We start from the raw sequence: 15,918 nt of genomic DNA, 5'->3' as shown, positions 1-15,918 counted from the left end.
TAGAAAAGGGATGGACAGAGCTATGCCACCAAGGAGGGAGGGGGCTACTTTGTTGGGTGGACAACCAATAATGACCGCTGTGTACTTTTTACCGGATTTTCTGTTTCTAGTACTCATCCCTTAAATGGTCATATGAATAGAGTTGTTTAGGGTCTCTCTCCAGTCATTTTCTTCTCCCAACTTGGGTCCATCTAGCAACTGCACACTCTTGACTTTGAAATCTATTTTTCTAAAAGATAATTTAGCTGTTTGAACTGATATCTGCTTAAACAGACAAGACAGCAAATCTAATCACTCCCCTGTAAACACACACAAACACACACACACACCCTCACATATCCACAGGCATACACACTCACACAGACACACACACACAATGACACATGCACAGACATATGGATTCGTTCCAAAGCTTTACTTCGTCTATTTCCGGCTTTTAGCATCTGTTGAATTGCTAACCACAGAGGTGCCGTCTTCATGCCGTCACACACAAGCAGATACTGCACGAGGTCCATGTTTAGCCCAGGCGCATTTCTTCTGAGGCTCATTTATACGTCTTCATGTGCCACAGCCCGTCATTTAAATAATGGATATTTTCGATCCCGATTCCTTTGTTGACTTTCTCGATTTCCTCTGCAGACATCTTCATGACTCCCACACACAGGGCGTGCTGTTTTCCTTCTGCCATGATTGCGACCACCGTGTCCACAGCGGCGGGGTAGAGCTTAGCTCCGGGAGAGGTCAGGCCCGGACACATGATATTGGCTCCACTGAGCACAAACTTGATGGCTCCTTTATCAACCTGCTGGCGGGGCAGGATGAAAGGGTATTTGTGAAGCAGCCTTAGCGTTGGATAAAAAGGCCCTTCTCTTTGTCTAAAAAATAGTAACTCCCCGTTTACCGTGAGGATTTCTATGTGTTCGTGGCATCGCACTATTTTGACCGGATCCTTCTTAGGCATGATTTGATTCAGCCACGGATCGATACCAGGAAATTGCTCTATCAACTGGTTCTTAATACCCTTAATAACGGAAGTTTTCAACTGGATGCAGTTGGACACATTTTCTTTTTCATCAAATTTCTTGAACATGATCCAAGGTGAAGAGGGCGACGACAAGGAAGTGCCCGGAATGGAAGAGAAAATTGAATTACAGAGAGACCGGCGGAGGCGCTTACCGGAGGACGGCCGGCGAGGACGGTCGGTACGGCTGTTGTTAACCGGAAGAGGGGCGCGCTTTACGGCTTTCCGGGAAATCTACTTCCGCTCCTTGGAATGTGGCGTCGCTCTTTGCGGCAGTATTTGGTCTTCCGATTACTCTCCGGGGCGGGCATGTAAAAGGGCGGGACTTGAGAAGGAAGGGTGGCGGAGCAATCATTTTTGTTGCAGGAAGAGAAGAATGGAGGGGGCCTGTCTTCTATTTTTTTTAATTGGGAAATGGATCACCATCCGTCCAATTACCCACGCCAGAAACCGGGGGACGAATCCTGAACGATAAGACCTCCTGTTCCGCACCGTCACGGCAAGGAGTCGAGTCCTGTGCGTTATTCCTCCTCCACAATCTCTCATGCTCTCACAATCTCTCGCTGGTTTAGCGCAGCTCCGAATACTTGCAAACGGTCGCTGCCTGTCACCTTCCCAGTTCTCTCCATTTGCACCCGGAGAAGAGGCTTTACGGCCAGGAGGAATGCGGCTGTTGTACGATTTCAGTCCTTTTAAACACACCCAAACTCGTTTTATGGGCCGGCATACGGTCTCTTTTGGTGAATGTAACGGTGCTTCTGAAAATAATGGGCCTTCTGCTTTGTTTGGGTGCAGCGCTTCTCTATTCTTACTGATTTTCTGTGTGCTCATTCTGTCCGTTACTTAGTAGCATATTGAAATCTCCATGGTTGTGGAGCTCTTTCCCTTTTCAGTTCTATCAGCTTTGGATTTATACATTTTGAAACTGCGTTATTAGGTCCATACCCATTTCAGATTAATGTGGAAGTCACCCTGTTAATTAGGATTTTATCCGCTTAGGTTTTACTTGTCATCCAAAGAAGTGTGAGGCCCGTGAGGGCAGTAATTGTATATTTTATCTCTGTATTTTTTCACCCAGCACAAGATAGATCTGTTTCATACTACATACACAGTAAGTGACTGATGAATAAATGAAAGAATGCTTCCTCTCCCCCAAGTTTTGGTCCCTTTGTTTCCCAGACAGTGCTTTGTGAAGAGAATAAGAGCAAATCCTTGCTCTGTGGGCACTTCTCTCCAATAACACATGCTTAATTTGGGAAGCCTGCACTGCAGCAGAATTGTAACAGGTGCTGAATGTATAGTGGAAAAATAACATACATTTCCTCATTTTGGGGAGCTTATAGCACATGAGGGTTTTATATATGTGTGTTTTATACGTATACATATATAATCATTATTATAAGGAATTGGCTCATACGATTATGGAGGCTGAGGAGTTCCAAAATCAACAGTCAACAAGCCAGACACTCAGGAGAGCTGATGGTGTAATTCATTTTGAATCTAAAGGCCTGAGGACCAAGATGGTATAAATTCCAGTCTGAGTCCAAGTCTGAAGGTAGATGAAGACCATTGTCCCAGCTCAAAGGCCATCCGGCAGGAGGATGGCCTTTTCAGGGGAGAGTCAACCTTTTTATTTTATTCAGGCTTCCAAACTGATTGGATAAGCCCTGTCCACATTAGGGAGGACAATCTGCTTTACTCTACAATTAAAATGTTAATCTCATCCAGAAACACCCAGAATAATATTTGATCAAGTATCTGTGCACCCCGTGGACCAGTCAAGTTGACACATAAATGAACCATCACAGGGGTAGACCATCTTAAATGAGGCAGTATAATGGGGTATTTATGTGTGCTGACCCTAGAGCCCAGAAATGACTCCTGCTCCATCAGTTACTAGATTGAAATCCTGGAAGTTACTTAACTTCATCTGTGCCTCAGTTTATTCATCATGAATGTGTGGTTAACAAGAATACCCATCTCCTGGGGGTGGGGGTGAGAATTGCTTGAATTAATACTTATAACAAATGGGTTTTAAATATTTGACATAGCTATTATTATTAAATTAACATCAAAACAGTTACATAAATATTTTAAACACTCTTCACACAGGACACAGTACAACTGGCCCCACATTTGCGCTTTCCTATTTATAGCTTAGTCTGTTCTGCTTCCCTAAAACTTCACTGCAGTCACTTTGATCCTGTGAAGTCGCACACATCCAGATGCATCTCTTGTTATTTTATAAGCCGCTAACCTAATTCATTATATGTGGATTTTATGGGCTTAACTCTTCTTATAGGATGGTTGTCTTTCTTTTGTTCTTAAGGATTGTCCCATTGTTCCGATCTATGAAGTCATATGTATGAGCAGCATAAACGAGATGTAGAAATTCAGGGGAGGGAAAGTCATTACTGGCTACAATGACCAGGGTGACGTGTCTAGATGCCAAATGGCTTAATCAGAAATGATCTGACCTAGACCTGGCTATCAGAGGCATGCCCAAAGGACTTTGTAGTGAAGCTATTTTAAGCAAAGGACTTAAAAACTTTTAGTCTGGAGTTCCATAGCAATGAAAAATCTTTTTGAAGTTAATTATCCTTCTTATCTGAAATCATACTCTTAATTCCGTACCACGTAACTCTTCCCCAGGGTGCACTTTCTTAGCCCACAAGCATCTCTTTGCTATCTACCATGAAAAGGGACACGAAGCTCTAGTTTTTGCTTCTAAATTCTTCAGTTAAAATGGAAAACCTCTTTTTAGACTTTCTAAAAACTCACCTTCTCTAAAATCATGGGGCCTGGTTCTTAAACTTTATAGAAGAACCTAGGTCTTTGAGGCTGGCATACATTAGCATATTAAAAGAATGTGATACACAAATGTTGCTTTAAACATACTAATATGTTAAAACATGACCAACTTATTCTGGTTAAATAATTTTAAACCAATTCAAAATTAATTATATGGATTTTTAGAAGAAAGAAAGTCATGGCACAAAATTCAGTCTTTCAGGCCCGGGGTGTACCACTTCCTCAATCTTATCAGCCCCCCTCAGTATCACTTTATTTCTTCATGAAATCAGAATATTATAGCGTGTGCTTCACAAAGTGTATGGGGTAGTTATGGGGAATAAAAAATACAGTATATAATGGACTTACCTAATAGTAGGAAACAGTGTAAGTACATTTTAAAGTGTTTATTTACTTGCAAAACAACCTTTATGCAATAGCGATAAGATCTATGATTATACCATATATGTAAAAAAATTACAGAAAATAACGGTAGCTTTGGATAATTTACTAAGTCAAATAGTCAAAAGATGCCAGAATTGAATTTTATATCAGTAATCTCAAGGGAATATGTAATCGACACATGGTGTTTATGTTGCAAAGATGAGGAAATCAAGTCAGAAAATTTCTCAGGTTCCTCTAATCTCCAAAATTCCCAACCTGATCCCCACACCTGGGTTGTATAATTTCAGGGGGTTCACCTAATACAAGCTTCTCTGCATTTTGATAAATGACCACTAGAGGGCAGGAGACCCAAACGAAGTCCTCATACCGTTCAACAAGATGGAAGTTCTGTATTAGAAGGAATACTAATAGGTAACTAATACGTAACTATTCTCAATTAAAAGGTAACTATTTTTTATCATACAGTTGTTTTTCCTCAGTTATATTTCCGAAATAAACAAACCCATCTACAGAGTCACAAAATATTTCCCAAGCTCAGGTGAAGCACATTCTAAATAGTAATCTACTTAATTTACAATTTGTGAATTTTTCTCTGCAACTATAGACAATCAACAATAAAATAATTACTTCTAAAATGACGTCTTTTAAAACAAAAAGTTAGCCCTACATTTTTTGCCTGTTGAAAGAAACATTAAAAGTGCCTTTTCTCACATTGCTTCAATGTATAAACTATTTTTGAAAATTAAAAAAGCTATGTGTATTATAAAAATAATCTCACAACATCCAGAATGTTTTAAATTATGTCATCTACCTCATTGCTCCATTCCACAGGTAACACTGCTAAGTTTCTCATATACTGTACTACAAAAATGTACTCTGCATACCAAGAATAGTAGATGGATGGGGAGAAAACATGAGGTCGCGCATGCGCCACACCTGTGCCCAAGTGGGGATGCACAGAGGAAAGGGCCCCACGTGGGAGAGGTGTGCAGGGGGTCCCTCAGGATCCTAGGGGCTATCATTCCCAAAGCAAACCCTGGCCTCGGGGTACTGAACCCTCCCTTCTCCTCTGAACTCGGCCCACCTCTCGGGCCCTGGGCCAGTCCCCGACTCTCCTGCTCTCAGATTCCCCCGATTGTCCCAGGAGGGGATGGACACGGAACTGTGGGAGCCCCACTCGGTGTGGACACGGCCTGGGCTCCTGGTCCCCAGGCCCCCGGGTGGGTGCAGCAGGATGCGCTCAGGGGTGCAAGGGGCCTCCCTCCCACGTGCGGACTCAGCGCGGGGCCGCCGGCCTAGCGTCCAAGTCCACCTCCCGGCGCACATGCAGACCCCAGGCAGCGCGGGCACGAGACCCAACATCAGCATCAGCCGATGGTGCACTGAGCGCGTGAGCTCAGGGCACCAATGGCTCCCAGCCCGGCCGTTATCGCACGGCCCCAACGTCCGCTGCTCTGCGACCCCATGACCCCTGGGACCCCCGGGCCACCCTACTCCAGTCAGGCTGGCTGGAGACCTAGGAACATGAAAGTCACGGAATACCCCCCATACACAACCTGCTGTCCTGGTCCCGAGACTCCTCCCCGAGGCCAGCGCGGTGCACGGCTGGGTCAGGGGGCCTAGAGGTAGCGTAGACACGGGCCTGGGCAGGAGAAGGTCAGGCCGCCCCCGCCCCTCCTCCTCCACACCCGCCTCTCCCTGCCTTCTCTGGCAGGACCCCGGGACACGCACCGGGTACAGCCTGGCCCTGGCTGGTGTAGCAGCGGCTGGAGGGAGCCCCCAGAGGAGGTGGCCCCACAGGGAGGGCCGAGTGAGTGTTGGGGGTAATTCCTGTTATTAGGGAGCCCCTCCTGGACACTCAGTGAGCTCACCCAAATTTATAGATGAGCCATGGCATGGATGCTCAGGGTCACTCAGCTCTAAGTGACCAAGCCCAGCCAAAGTGAGACTCTGAGAAGTCACCAGGAAGATTGCTTGTCACAGGGCTGTGACTGGCCCCAGGTCAATCTGACCCGAAAGGCCATGCTGTGCCCAGGAGCCCAAGACGTGGCCCCTGAGCCCAGGCTTGGAGGTGAGTCCACTGTGGATGGGGGAGTATAGGGAGGGGCACTGCAGGCTGGGGCTGTGAGGAGGCAAGGGCGGTGGGGTCCATGGGTGAAGAAGGCTCTAGGGAGGCTGAAGGGAGGGAGGGTGACGGTGCACCCTGGGGAAGTCCTCTGGATCCGAACACATAGGGCTCTGAGCGCCAAGCAAGGAGTCAGGGGCCACTGCAGGTTGGGGGTGGGCAGGAGACACAATCCAGGTGGTCCGACCAGAGCCACAGCATCTTAGACCTGGAGCGAGCTTAATGAGCATGGATCCCCAGGAGCCACCCAGGGCTAAGGAGACCGCCTCTGTGTCCTCATGGTGCAGCGGAGCGCTGGCGTGCCCCCCCTGGGTCTGGCTGTGCTGCTTGAAGGGCACCTGTTCAGGAGAGGTCTATGCCCAGAGAGGTCTGAGCGCGGGGACCACGCCCCACCCATTCAGATGACCAGGGTGCTCTTGTGCATGTTGTCCTCCTCCAGGCTGACGGGCATGGAGCAGCATCGCCTGCCTGCTGGAGCTGTGCCCGCAGACCCGAGACACAGGGCTGCTGGCTGCGTGGGACAGTCACAGGCAACCACACTGAAAAAGAGGTGCTGCTGGAGCTGTGCCCGCAGACCCCTGAGACACAGGCCTGGTGGCTGCGTGGGACAGTCACAGGCAACCACACTGAAAAGCAGATGCTGCTAGAAGCTGAGCTAATGCTGTGGATTTGGGGGGACTTTGAGGAGGTCGACTCCCAGAACACTGGGGGATGGCAAGGGGCAGCAGTAGCCCTGGACTCTGCAGGGCATCACATGCCAGGTTGCAGCTTTGAGGGCTTCCTGGTTCCTTTTGTGGGTACAGATTGGGGAGCACTGAGAGGGGCTGCAGAAGTGCTGTCAGGGAGAAGAGGCGGGTGCTCAGCTTCTTTTCTTGGCCATCGGAGGACTCGAAGACAAAGCTCATGTTGATCCCCTTCACTTCGGAGCCAAAGGAGCTGCCAGAGTGCTCACTGAACTCTCTGCTGACGGAGGGCTGCGTCTGTAATGTTCACAGGACTTGGGGTCCTGGGGTCCTGTGGACTTGGAGTTGCTGTTGGTCCTGGCTCTTTGATGGGGCCCTTGTAGCTGAATGGAAGGCTGGCTTTGCAGTGGTCAGAGCCATGCAGGAGTGGTGCTCTGGGGTGCCTGTGGGCACAGGTGGCAGTGACCCACCCCCAGGGAGACACGAGGGAAGTCCTCGAGGACAGTGATGGTGGTGGGCACACACGCCTCCACACCCATGGCAGTGCTCCTTGGCAAAACTGAGCTGGTCTTTGGATCCCAGAGAACAGAAGGCGTCCAAGGCTGTGAGTGGTCTATGGAGGTAAGTCAGCCTATAGACCGCTCATTTCTCGTATATGACACCATATATATTCTCAACAGCAAGAGAATTTCAGGGTAAAAGTGGAATCTGAGAGTAGCTTGGGCTGGTAGTGGGGCAGAAAATGCCCAGGTAGCTCAGTCTGCTACAGTCTGCAAGTACTTACCTGTCTGACCACCCAGACCCTGAGGAGCGCAGCTCAGTGCCTGCCAGTGCCAAGCTGTTTAGAAGATGACCTTGGTGACCTAGAAAAAGAAGAGGAAAGTAAACCTAGAATTAGCAGGAGGAAGGAAATAATAAGGATTAGAGCAAGATAAATGGAATAGAAAACAGATGAACACTTGAGAAAAACAATGAATTCAAGTTCCTTCTTGAGAAGATTTACAAAATTGGCAAATATTTAGTTAGATTGACTTTAAAAAGAGAGAAGACTCAAATAACAAAAACAGAAATGACAGTGGGACATTATTAATGACTCTGCATAAAGAAAAAGGATTGTAAGAGAGCACTAGGAACAATTGTAGGCTAAGAAACTGGTTAAGCTTGAGGAAATGGACAAATTACTAGAAGCTGGCAAACTACCAAAACCGACTCAAGAAGAAATGGAAACTCTAAAGAGGGGGTGATCCTGAGTAACAAGATTGAGTCAGTTATCAGAAAGTTCTCAACCAAGAAAAGCAGGGAATCAGATCACTTCCCTGGTGAACTATCCCAAATATAAAAGATATGATGCCAATCATTCTCAGATACTACCAAAAAAAATAATATATATACAAGAGGAAGAAACAATCTATGATGCCTGCAATCTACCCTGATACCAAAGACAAAGACCTCACAAGAAAGGAAACTACAGGCCAAAATCCATTATGAATAGAAATGCAAAAATCCTTAACAAAATACTAGCAAACAGAATTAAGCAGTATATTGAAAGGAATATACATCATGATAAATGCAGTTTATTCAAGGAATGAAAGCACTGTTCAAGATGGTTAAAACTATCAACATAATACTCCATATCAGTAGAACGAAGGAATAAAACTACATGATCATTTCAATTGATGCAAAGAAAGCATGTGACAAAATACAAGATCCTTTCATGATAAAAGAGCTCAATAAAATAGAAGATGACTTTCTCAACATGACAAAGATTATTTATGAAAAACTCAAACCTACCATAATACTCATTGATGAAAGACCTAAAGTTTTCTCCCTGAGATCAGAAGAAAGAAAGAATGCCTGCTCCCATCACTTCAACATGGTAATGGAAGTTAGGTCAGAGCAATTAGGTAAGATAAATAAGACACCAAAATTGGAAAGGAAGGGAAAAGTATCTCTGTTGAGCTTCTACATAGAAAATCCTAAGGAATAAAAACAAACAGCAAAAAATAACCTGTTAGAACCAGTAAACATTTTCAGCAGTGCTTTGAAAGATTAACACAAACAGGTCGATGGAATAAAATTAAAAGTCAAGAAATAAATCTATACACGTATAGTCAACTGACTTTCCAGAGGTGTAGCAGGATCATTAAATGAGACACAGTCTTTTCAACAAATGGTGCTGTGAAAACTGGATATCCACATGCAAAAGAGTGAAGTTGGGGTGTTACCTAACACCATACAAAAAAATTAAAGTGACTCAAAAAGCTAAATTTAGGAGATAAAAGAATAGTACTCTCAGAAAAAAACAAAGACAAATCTTCATGACCATTGATTTGGCAATGGTTTCTTATATATGACACCAAAGGCAAAAGCAGCAAAAGACTGATAAATTGAGCTTCATCAAAATTTAAAACTTTTTTGCATGCAAGGACATTCTCAAGAGATTGGAGACAACCCACTGAATGGGAGAAAAATATTTGCAAATCACAAAATATGATAAGGGTCATGTATCCAGAATAAATAAAAAATTCTTATAATTCAACAACAAAAGCAATCCAATTTAAAGTGAGGGAAGGACTTGAATACACATTTCTCCACAGAAGATATACAACTGGCCAGTAAGCATATGAAAACATGACCAACCAGGTCACTAATGGAGGAAATTGGGTTATTTCCAATCTTTTGCTCATGTGAAGAAGGCTGCAATGAATAACTGTGTACATATGCCAAGTGTAGAGGTGTTTCCATGGGGTAAATTCCCTGAACTGTGATTGTTGAGTCAAAGGGTAAATACATTTGTAATTGTGTATAGATAGAGCTCCACTGCCTCTGTTGGAAGGCAACTTGCATTCCCATCAACAATGAATAAAAGTACTATTTCTACAGCAGCTTCAGAGTATACCTTCAATCTTCTGGATTTAGTAATTTTGTCATAGGAACCTGAGCATATTTCAAGCGTTTAGAGCTATATTTGTTTTCTTTGGAGTGTATGATAATGTCTTTTGCCCATTTTTATATTGCGGCTCTTCTCTTTCTTACCAGTTTCTAGGGTCTCTTTATTAATAGAGGCAGTTAGGCCCTTTGCCTGAGATATAAGTTGCAAATATTTCTTCCCAGATTATCACTTTTTCCTTTTTAGGTTACGGTGTCTTTTCCCTTGGTACAACGTTAAAATGTCAGTTCTCCCCCAATTTGACTTACAGATTCAGTACAATCTCTATAAAATGCCTCAGCAGAAATCTCTTTGTGGAAACTGATGAGCTAATTTCAAAATATATACAGAAATACAAAGGGCCAAGAATAGTCAGAATAATCTTGAACAAGAAAGTTGGAGGACATACAATACTAGATATCCAGATTTTTAATTCAGCAACAGTAAACAAGGCAGTGTGGTCGTGGTGCAGGACGGACAAATGGAACGGTAGAAAGTACAGATTCCATCCAGAGGCCCACATACAGATACTCAGGAGTGCTACAAGCACAGCGAGGTAGGACCTTCTAAGGATGGGTTAACATGCAAAAACCAATCAATGCAACACTCTAAGAGAACGAAGGGAAAAAACCGTGACATCGGGCTGGAGACCTGATACAGCCTGAGGCAGGACATGAATGAGTTCTGCTGGCCGGCCCTGATTCTGGTGGTCTTTCCTAGCAGGTATGGAGGAAGAGGCATTTCCCAGATCAACAGCTGCATGCCAGGTACCGGGGGATGTGTTATTCTGCTCAGGCAATGAAATCACACTGAGGAAGCAGCAACGGGAGTCAGTCACCGCCTGGCTGAGCTTACGATCATTCACTGTCCTTTTCCAAGATACATCCCAGGCCTCCTGTGCTCCAGACACCACTGCTGAGATGTCCTTGGGCAAATCGCTGCTTTGCTTTTTCCCAGGGTCCCGTTCTTGGGGCACAGGGGACAGGCACCTTGACGCCTCTTGTCACGTGTGAGGGACAGCTACAGTAGTTCACAGTGCACCTGCAGCCCCCGAGAATGTGCCTCCCACGGGGACGGGCACTCTTTCCAGGTGGCCCTTTGTCAGGTCCTTGTCACTGAGCACATACGGGGGCCCCCAAGTGCAGTCGCGCTGAGCCTGTCTCCATATCACCTTAGAAGGCCACTGCTGGCCCCACTTCACAGATGAGCAAACTGTGGCTCGAATAGCAACACCTTCCCCGGTGACGGGGTCTGTCTGGCCTCAGAGCCTGTGCCTCGACCACCAGGTGGCACTGCCCCAGCCACGCGGCCGTCACGCATCCCTGCTCTCTGCCCTCACGCGCTCACCATACGGTCAGGGTCTTCCCTCCCCTTCCTCCAGGGTGAGCCTGGCGAGTTCCCCCCTTGAGGACCGGCGCTGTCTGCCTGGGGGGCTCCAAGTCTGGGCAGACAAGACACAAGTGGCTGTGGCTTCATCCGACAGCCTCAGACCATGTGGGCCCTCCTGCCCGCAACCCACTTTGAGGCAGGTGAGGCTCTCCGGCTCCTCCCCGCCAGGCAGAGCTGCGTGTGACTGATGCTCGGGCTCGGGGTGGCAGCCCACACTCCCGTGGAGCCTGAGATGCTGTCTGAGCAGTGCTCCGCCTCCAAAGCCCCCAGCCCGATGCTCTGACCTTCCAGCAGCTTCCCTGAGTCCCCCACCCACCCCCGTGCTCTGTGAAGGCCTCCTCTGCTCATAGGAGCTCAAGGGTCCCGCTGTTGCAGCTGAGAACATGCCCTGGATGGATGCCTCGGGGGAGAGGGAACAGGCTGGCCGCGCCCTCCGGTGTCCTGGACAGCGGGGCTGGGTGCTCAGCTCAGAAGCTGCATTAAGATGCAGGAGCGGCGGGGGCGGGGATGGGGCCAGGACCAGGGCACGGCCTGCGATGGAGAGTCTGTGTAGGCCCTGATGAGTAGTCGTATCAATGGATCTTTGAAATATTGTGCAAGAATTTCTTTTGGATAAATTACTGCTAGTAAAGGTATACACCTGTGGGACTTTGACGGGTCCTGAAAGCTCTTCTCCGGAGAGAAGCGTCCCTCCAGGGCAGCTGAAGGGGCCTCTGCTCCCTCACACTGTCACCAGAAATAAACACCCACCAGTGATGGTACCCAGCGCTCCTTGGCGGTGAGGACATTTGTGTGCGTCCAGAGCAGGGAGGCGAGCATCTCTGCTGCTTACGGCCAGGTGCATCACTTCTCGTTTGAACTGCATGTGTTTGTTCTCTGTACCTTTTTTAAAACATTGATTTTTGAGAGTTTTTGGTACCACAGGGATGCTTACCTTCCTCTGGCTTTGGGTTCTGAGGAATGCTTTCCCAGGTTCAGTTGTCTTTCTACCAGTGACGTTTGCCTTGTTTTTGCTGGGCCTCTCTGGAGCTGGCCCTGGCACTGCAGTGATGCAGCTGGATCGAGGTCTTGAGATAGTACAGCAGCTGGCGCTGGAGCCAGCCTCACCGCGGGAGGGCAGTGGAGCTGCAAGAGGAGAAAAGGTCACCGGCGTGACTGCGCTCCCATGCGCCTTCCAAAGACCACACATCCTGGTGCTTTCCAGAGGACTCAGAGCCCAGGAGCCCACAGGAGGAAGTCTTCCCAGGCTGAGGGGGGGTCCCAGGCCAGTCTTTGCTCCTGGTCGGACAGCGGCCCCTGGGGGCTCCGCCCTGAGTGGCCCGTAGGGACCCCTCCTCCTATGCTCATGTGCGCCCACCCCTGGCCTCCTCACCCTGGGCTCGGCTCTGCCTCCTGGGCTCCTGGTCCCCCGGCTGGGTCAGAAGAAGGTAGGCCTGGGGCTCCAGGTCTGAGCCCAGCATGCTGAGCTGCACGTAAGCCATAAACTGCTTTAGGCCGAGGGTTGACAAAAATCCTCCGGAAACTGGTCCAGTCAGGTGCCCGGGAAGGAGCAGGTGGTACTGGAGGTAGAGGGTGGGCAGCAGAGTCAGAGGTCTGGTCTTTCCTTCCTTTCCACAGGCGCCCCTGCGGGCCCCGGTGTCAGCCCCTGCCCACCCAGAGGCCAGCCCCACCGCAGCCCGCCCCCACTTGGCTGCCAGGCAGGGGCTACAAAGAGTGTCCATGCAGGAGACTCTGACCACCCGCCCCCTCCCTCAGGGAAGCCAGGCACAGCCCTCTGTCTGTCCCCTCCCCGCTGAAACATCCACCCCAGGGGGGCAGGGAGGGCTGCGCTGCTCTGGTCATTGCCCACAGTAGGTGCTCCATGTGCAGCTGGGCTCGGAGGATGGGCGGCAAGGCCGATGTGTGATCAGGATACCCGGCACACCTCTGTCCTAAGCCCTCAGATCGGGGAAGGGGCAGGCACGGCTGGGCTGTGGGTGCATGCATCTTCTCTGGGGACTGGCTCTGAGCCCCCAGCCTCCCCTCTGCTCCCTGGGGACCCGGGACCCCAGCCACAGCTCTCTGACTCCTTTCTTCCTGCAGGAAAAGCCCTCAGCCCTCAGCCCTCTAGCGGGAATCACAAGATGTGAGGGATCCAGGGTTCTGCCTGAACCCCCAACCTCAGCCCCCAAATGTCACCCCATGTGGAGACAGGAGTCCTCTCCTTAATGCCCACTCACTTCTTTAGTTGTTCCCGGGGTCCGTCCTCCTTCTGACAATGAGGGCAGAGGAACTCCTATCCAGAGGAGGCCAGGAGGGTGTCACACGTGTCCACTACCTGCCTTGATGTCCAGTGGGACTGGTGGACCCCAGACCAGAATGCAAGCCCAGGGGGGCAGGGATTTTTGTCCACTCTGTTCACTGAACTCTGCTAAGTGCTTAGAAAAGGGCCTGTGCACAGTAGGCACTTTATGTACTGTTGACAGAATGAACCTTCTCGGATGTCTGAGTGTACCTGGGGCCCCCCAGCCAGCCGCCAGGGATCCCTGCTCTGGCTACACCCAGGACAGGGGACCCCGCCCAACAGACAGAAATGGGAGAGAGCCTGGCCCACGGTCACAGGATAAGTGAGGCTTGAAGCAGAAACCTTCCTCATGGAGGAGAGGAAAATCATAAATAAGAACCACCACATCCTTCCCACAGGCCAGGCAGGGACTCGGCATTTCCCGTAGCTTGTCCCACTGAGTCCTGGCAGTAACCCTATGAGTTTGGTCCTTGTCATACCCCAGCCATCACATGAGCAAACCCAGGAACAGAGAGGTGAAGCGACATTTCCAAGACACACAGCTGTGCTGTAGAGGGGAGAAGCACCTACCTTTTCACCGGCAGGCCGGGGACCTGCTGGGTGCCAGTGACGTTTCAGCAGGTGGAGGGGAGGTGGGTCACAGGAGCTCTGCTCCGGTGGGCAGGCACCAGGTTCTCCAGGTTCAGGGCTGACTTGTTTTCATGCTGGGGTGGATAGAAGGGGGACAGTTCAAATAATGTAGGTGAACAGTAGGAAAATGCAAAACTACAGCCATAACAAGAAGCCAAAGATATACATAAAGAAATCTTCTCAGATATTCCCCCAAATATATGAAAAGTAATTTTGCAACTGACCAAGGAGGAGGCTCACTGGTGGAGGTAGAGGAAGGGAGGAGCCCAGACTCCTTGGGACCCTGGCCACTCAAGTACAAAACCCCTGGGCCTGTAACCCCCAACACACACACACACACACACACACACACACACACACACACTGGGCCTTCCAGTGGGGATCATTCTAGCATCTGCTTCCGGATGTCATCAGGCCTATAAGAGATAAGACCAATGACACCCCAGGCGTGATATCACACGAGGCTAATGCACAAACTCAGAGATGGATGATTACAGAAAGGGGTGGGACGGAGCTGGAATACAACTCAAAACTGGCGTGGGTTCTGGTCCACAATCTTCCCCCCCTTTTGGCCTTATGCCCTAGTCTCTCCCATGGAGGGGTTAAAATGAAATTCAGATACTCCCCTTCTCTGGCATGAAACTTTCCAAGGACCTCTCACATTTAGAATCAGGCCCCCAAGTGCCTCATCTCGGCCTGTGTGTCCCTCTGTCCCCTGATACACAGGCTTACGAGATCCCTGGTGTCCTTCCCTGCGCCAGTTGTTCCGTTAACCACAGTGGGCACAACTGCCCCCTGGTGGTCACCGGCAGCACTGCAGCGCCAGACAGGAAAGCAGAGATTAAAACAGACCTTTGTTTGGGGTCATCAAGGCAAGCCCCACCTTTGTGGGGCTCCCAGGCCCCACGGGGCAAAGAAGAAGGACCTGCGGGATCCAGGGGGGATCGGAGGGACCTTGGATCCTCCATGTCTCCCAGTTTCCCTCCACTGTCCTGGGACGTCCATGAGGACAGGAGGCCTCACCCCAGGCAATGACTCCGCCCCCTTCCACCTCAGGACTGGAGGCTCCTGCAGGGAGGGTCTGTTCCCTGGCCCCCGGAGGAGCGGTCCAGGGCTCTACCACGTTGTGCATTACCCAGGTCCCCAGGCTGTCCTCTGCTCCCAAGGGCCCCAGGAGGTAGAAAACATTTACAGGACTCAGCACAGCGGGTTACCAACAGAGAACCAAGGCCAACACACTCTTCTATGAAATCGTGGAACCCTCGGGGTCCCGCCCAAGCACATCAATTTGCAGAGGATGAAGCAGGTCTTCCCTCCCTTATCCTGGTGCCCCCTGGCATGGGAGTGGGGGTCTCGGGAGCCTACCCTCGTCCCAGGTGCTCAGAGCGGTGAACACAAGGCCTCAGACCCTGTCCTCTCCCCGCTGCCCTGGGGATGGCCCGGCCCAGAAGACCCTGGGAACCTCTGGGTCCCCGCCCAGCAGCCCGGCATTTCTCCGCTCCGTACGCTGTGCGCCGCCGGCGTGCTGCTAGGAGACGGGGTGCTGGGCCTCCTCCCTCCTGGACCGCAAAGCCCACCCGGCGCGTGCGCACATCCTCTCCCCAACGCCCTACCTTCGGTCTCCGCCCATGTGGGCGTGTCCACTGCCCGCGAGCGCTTCTG

The 15,918-nt window shown here is 49.6% G+C and overlaps 1 protein-coding gene and 1 long non-coding RNA gene across 2 annotated transcripts; both read right to left on the bottom strand.

Moving 5' to 3' along the window:
* Positions 1-400: 400 nt before the first annotated feature.
* Positions 401-1,242, bottom strand: LOC118888507 (malignant T-cell-amplified sequence 1-like). Its single transcript, XM_036839598.1, has one exon. It carries the CDS (start codon positions 1,088-1,090, stop codon positions 545-547), a length of 546 nt encoding a protein of 181 aa, XP_036695493.1. The 5' UTR covers positions 1,091-1,242; the 3' UTR covers positions 401-544.
* Positions 1,243-4,203: 2,961 nt separating this feature from the next.
* Positions 4,204-15,838, bottom strand: LOC118891091. The gene is made up of 5 exons (XR_005018897.1): positions 15,622-15,838; positions 14,197-14,330; positions 12,715-12,901; positions 12,277-12,467; positions 4,204-7,887 (listed from the first exon to the last, which is right to left on the bottom strand). It is a non-coding gene; the product is annotated as an uncharacterized LOC118891091 (long non-coding RNA).
* Positions 15,839-15,918: the final 80 nt, after the last annotated feature.

Source organism: Balaenoptera musculus, chromosome 2 (assembly GCF_009873245.2).
Source record: "Balaenoptera musculus isolate JJ_BM4_2016_0621 chromosome 2, mBalMus1.pri.v3, whole genome shotgun sequence".
In the NCBI taxonomy this organism is placed as follows: domain Eukaryota; kingdom Metazoa; phylum Chordata; class Mammalia; order Artiodactyla; family Balaenopteridae; genus Balaenoptera; species Balaenoptera musculus.
Note: the sequence above shows the minus strand (reverse complement) of the source record. Positions and strands in the feature narration are given on the sequence as shown.

Coding starts and splice junctions, on each gene's coding strand:
- LOC118888507 (XM_036839598.1), bottom strand. CDS start 1,090: ATGTTCAAGAAATTTGATGAAAAAGAAAATGTGTCCAACTGCATCCAG.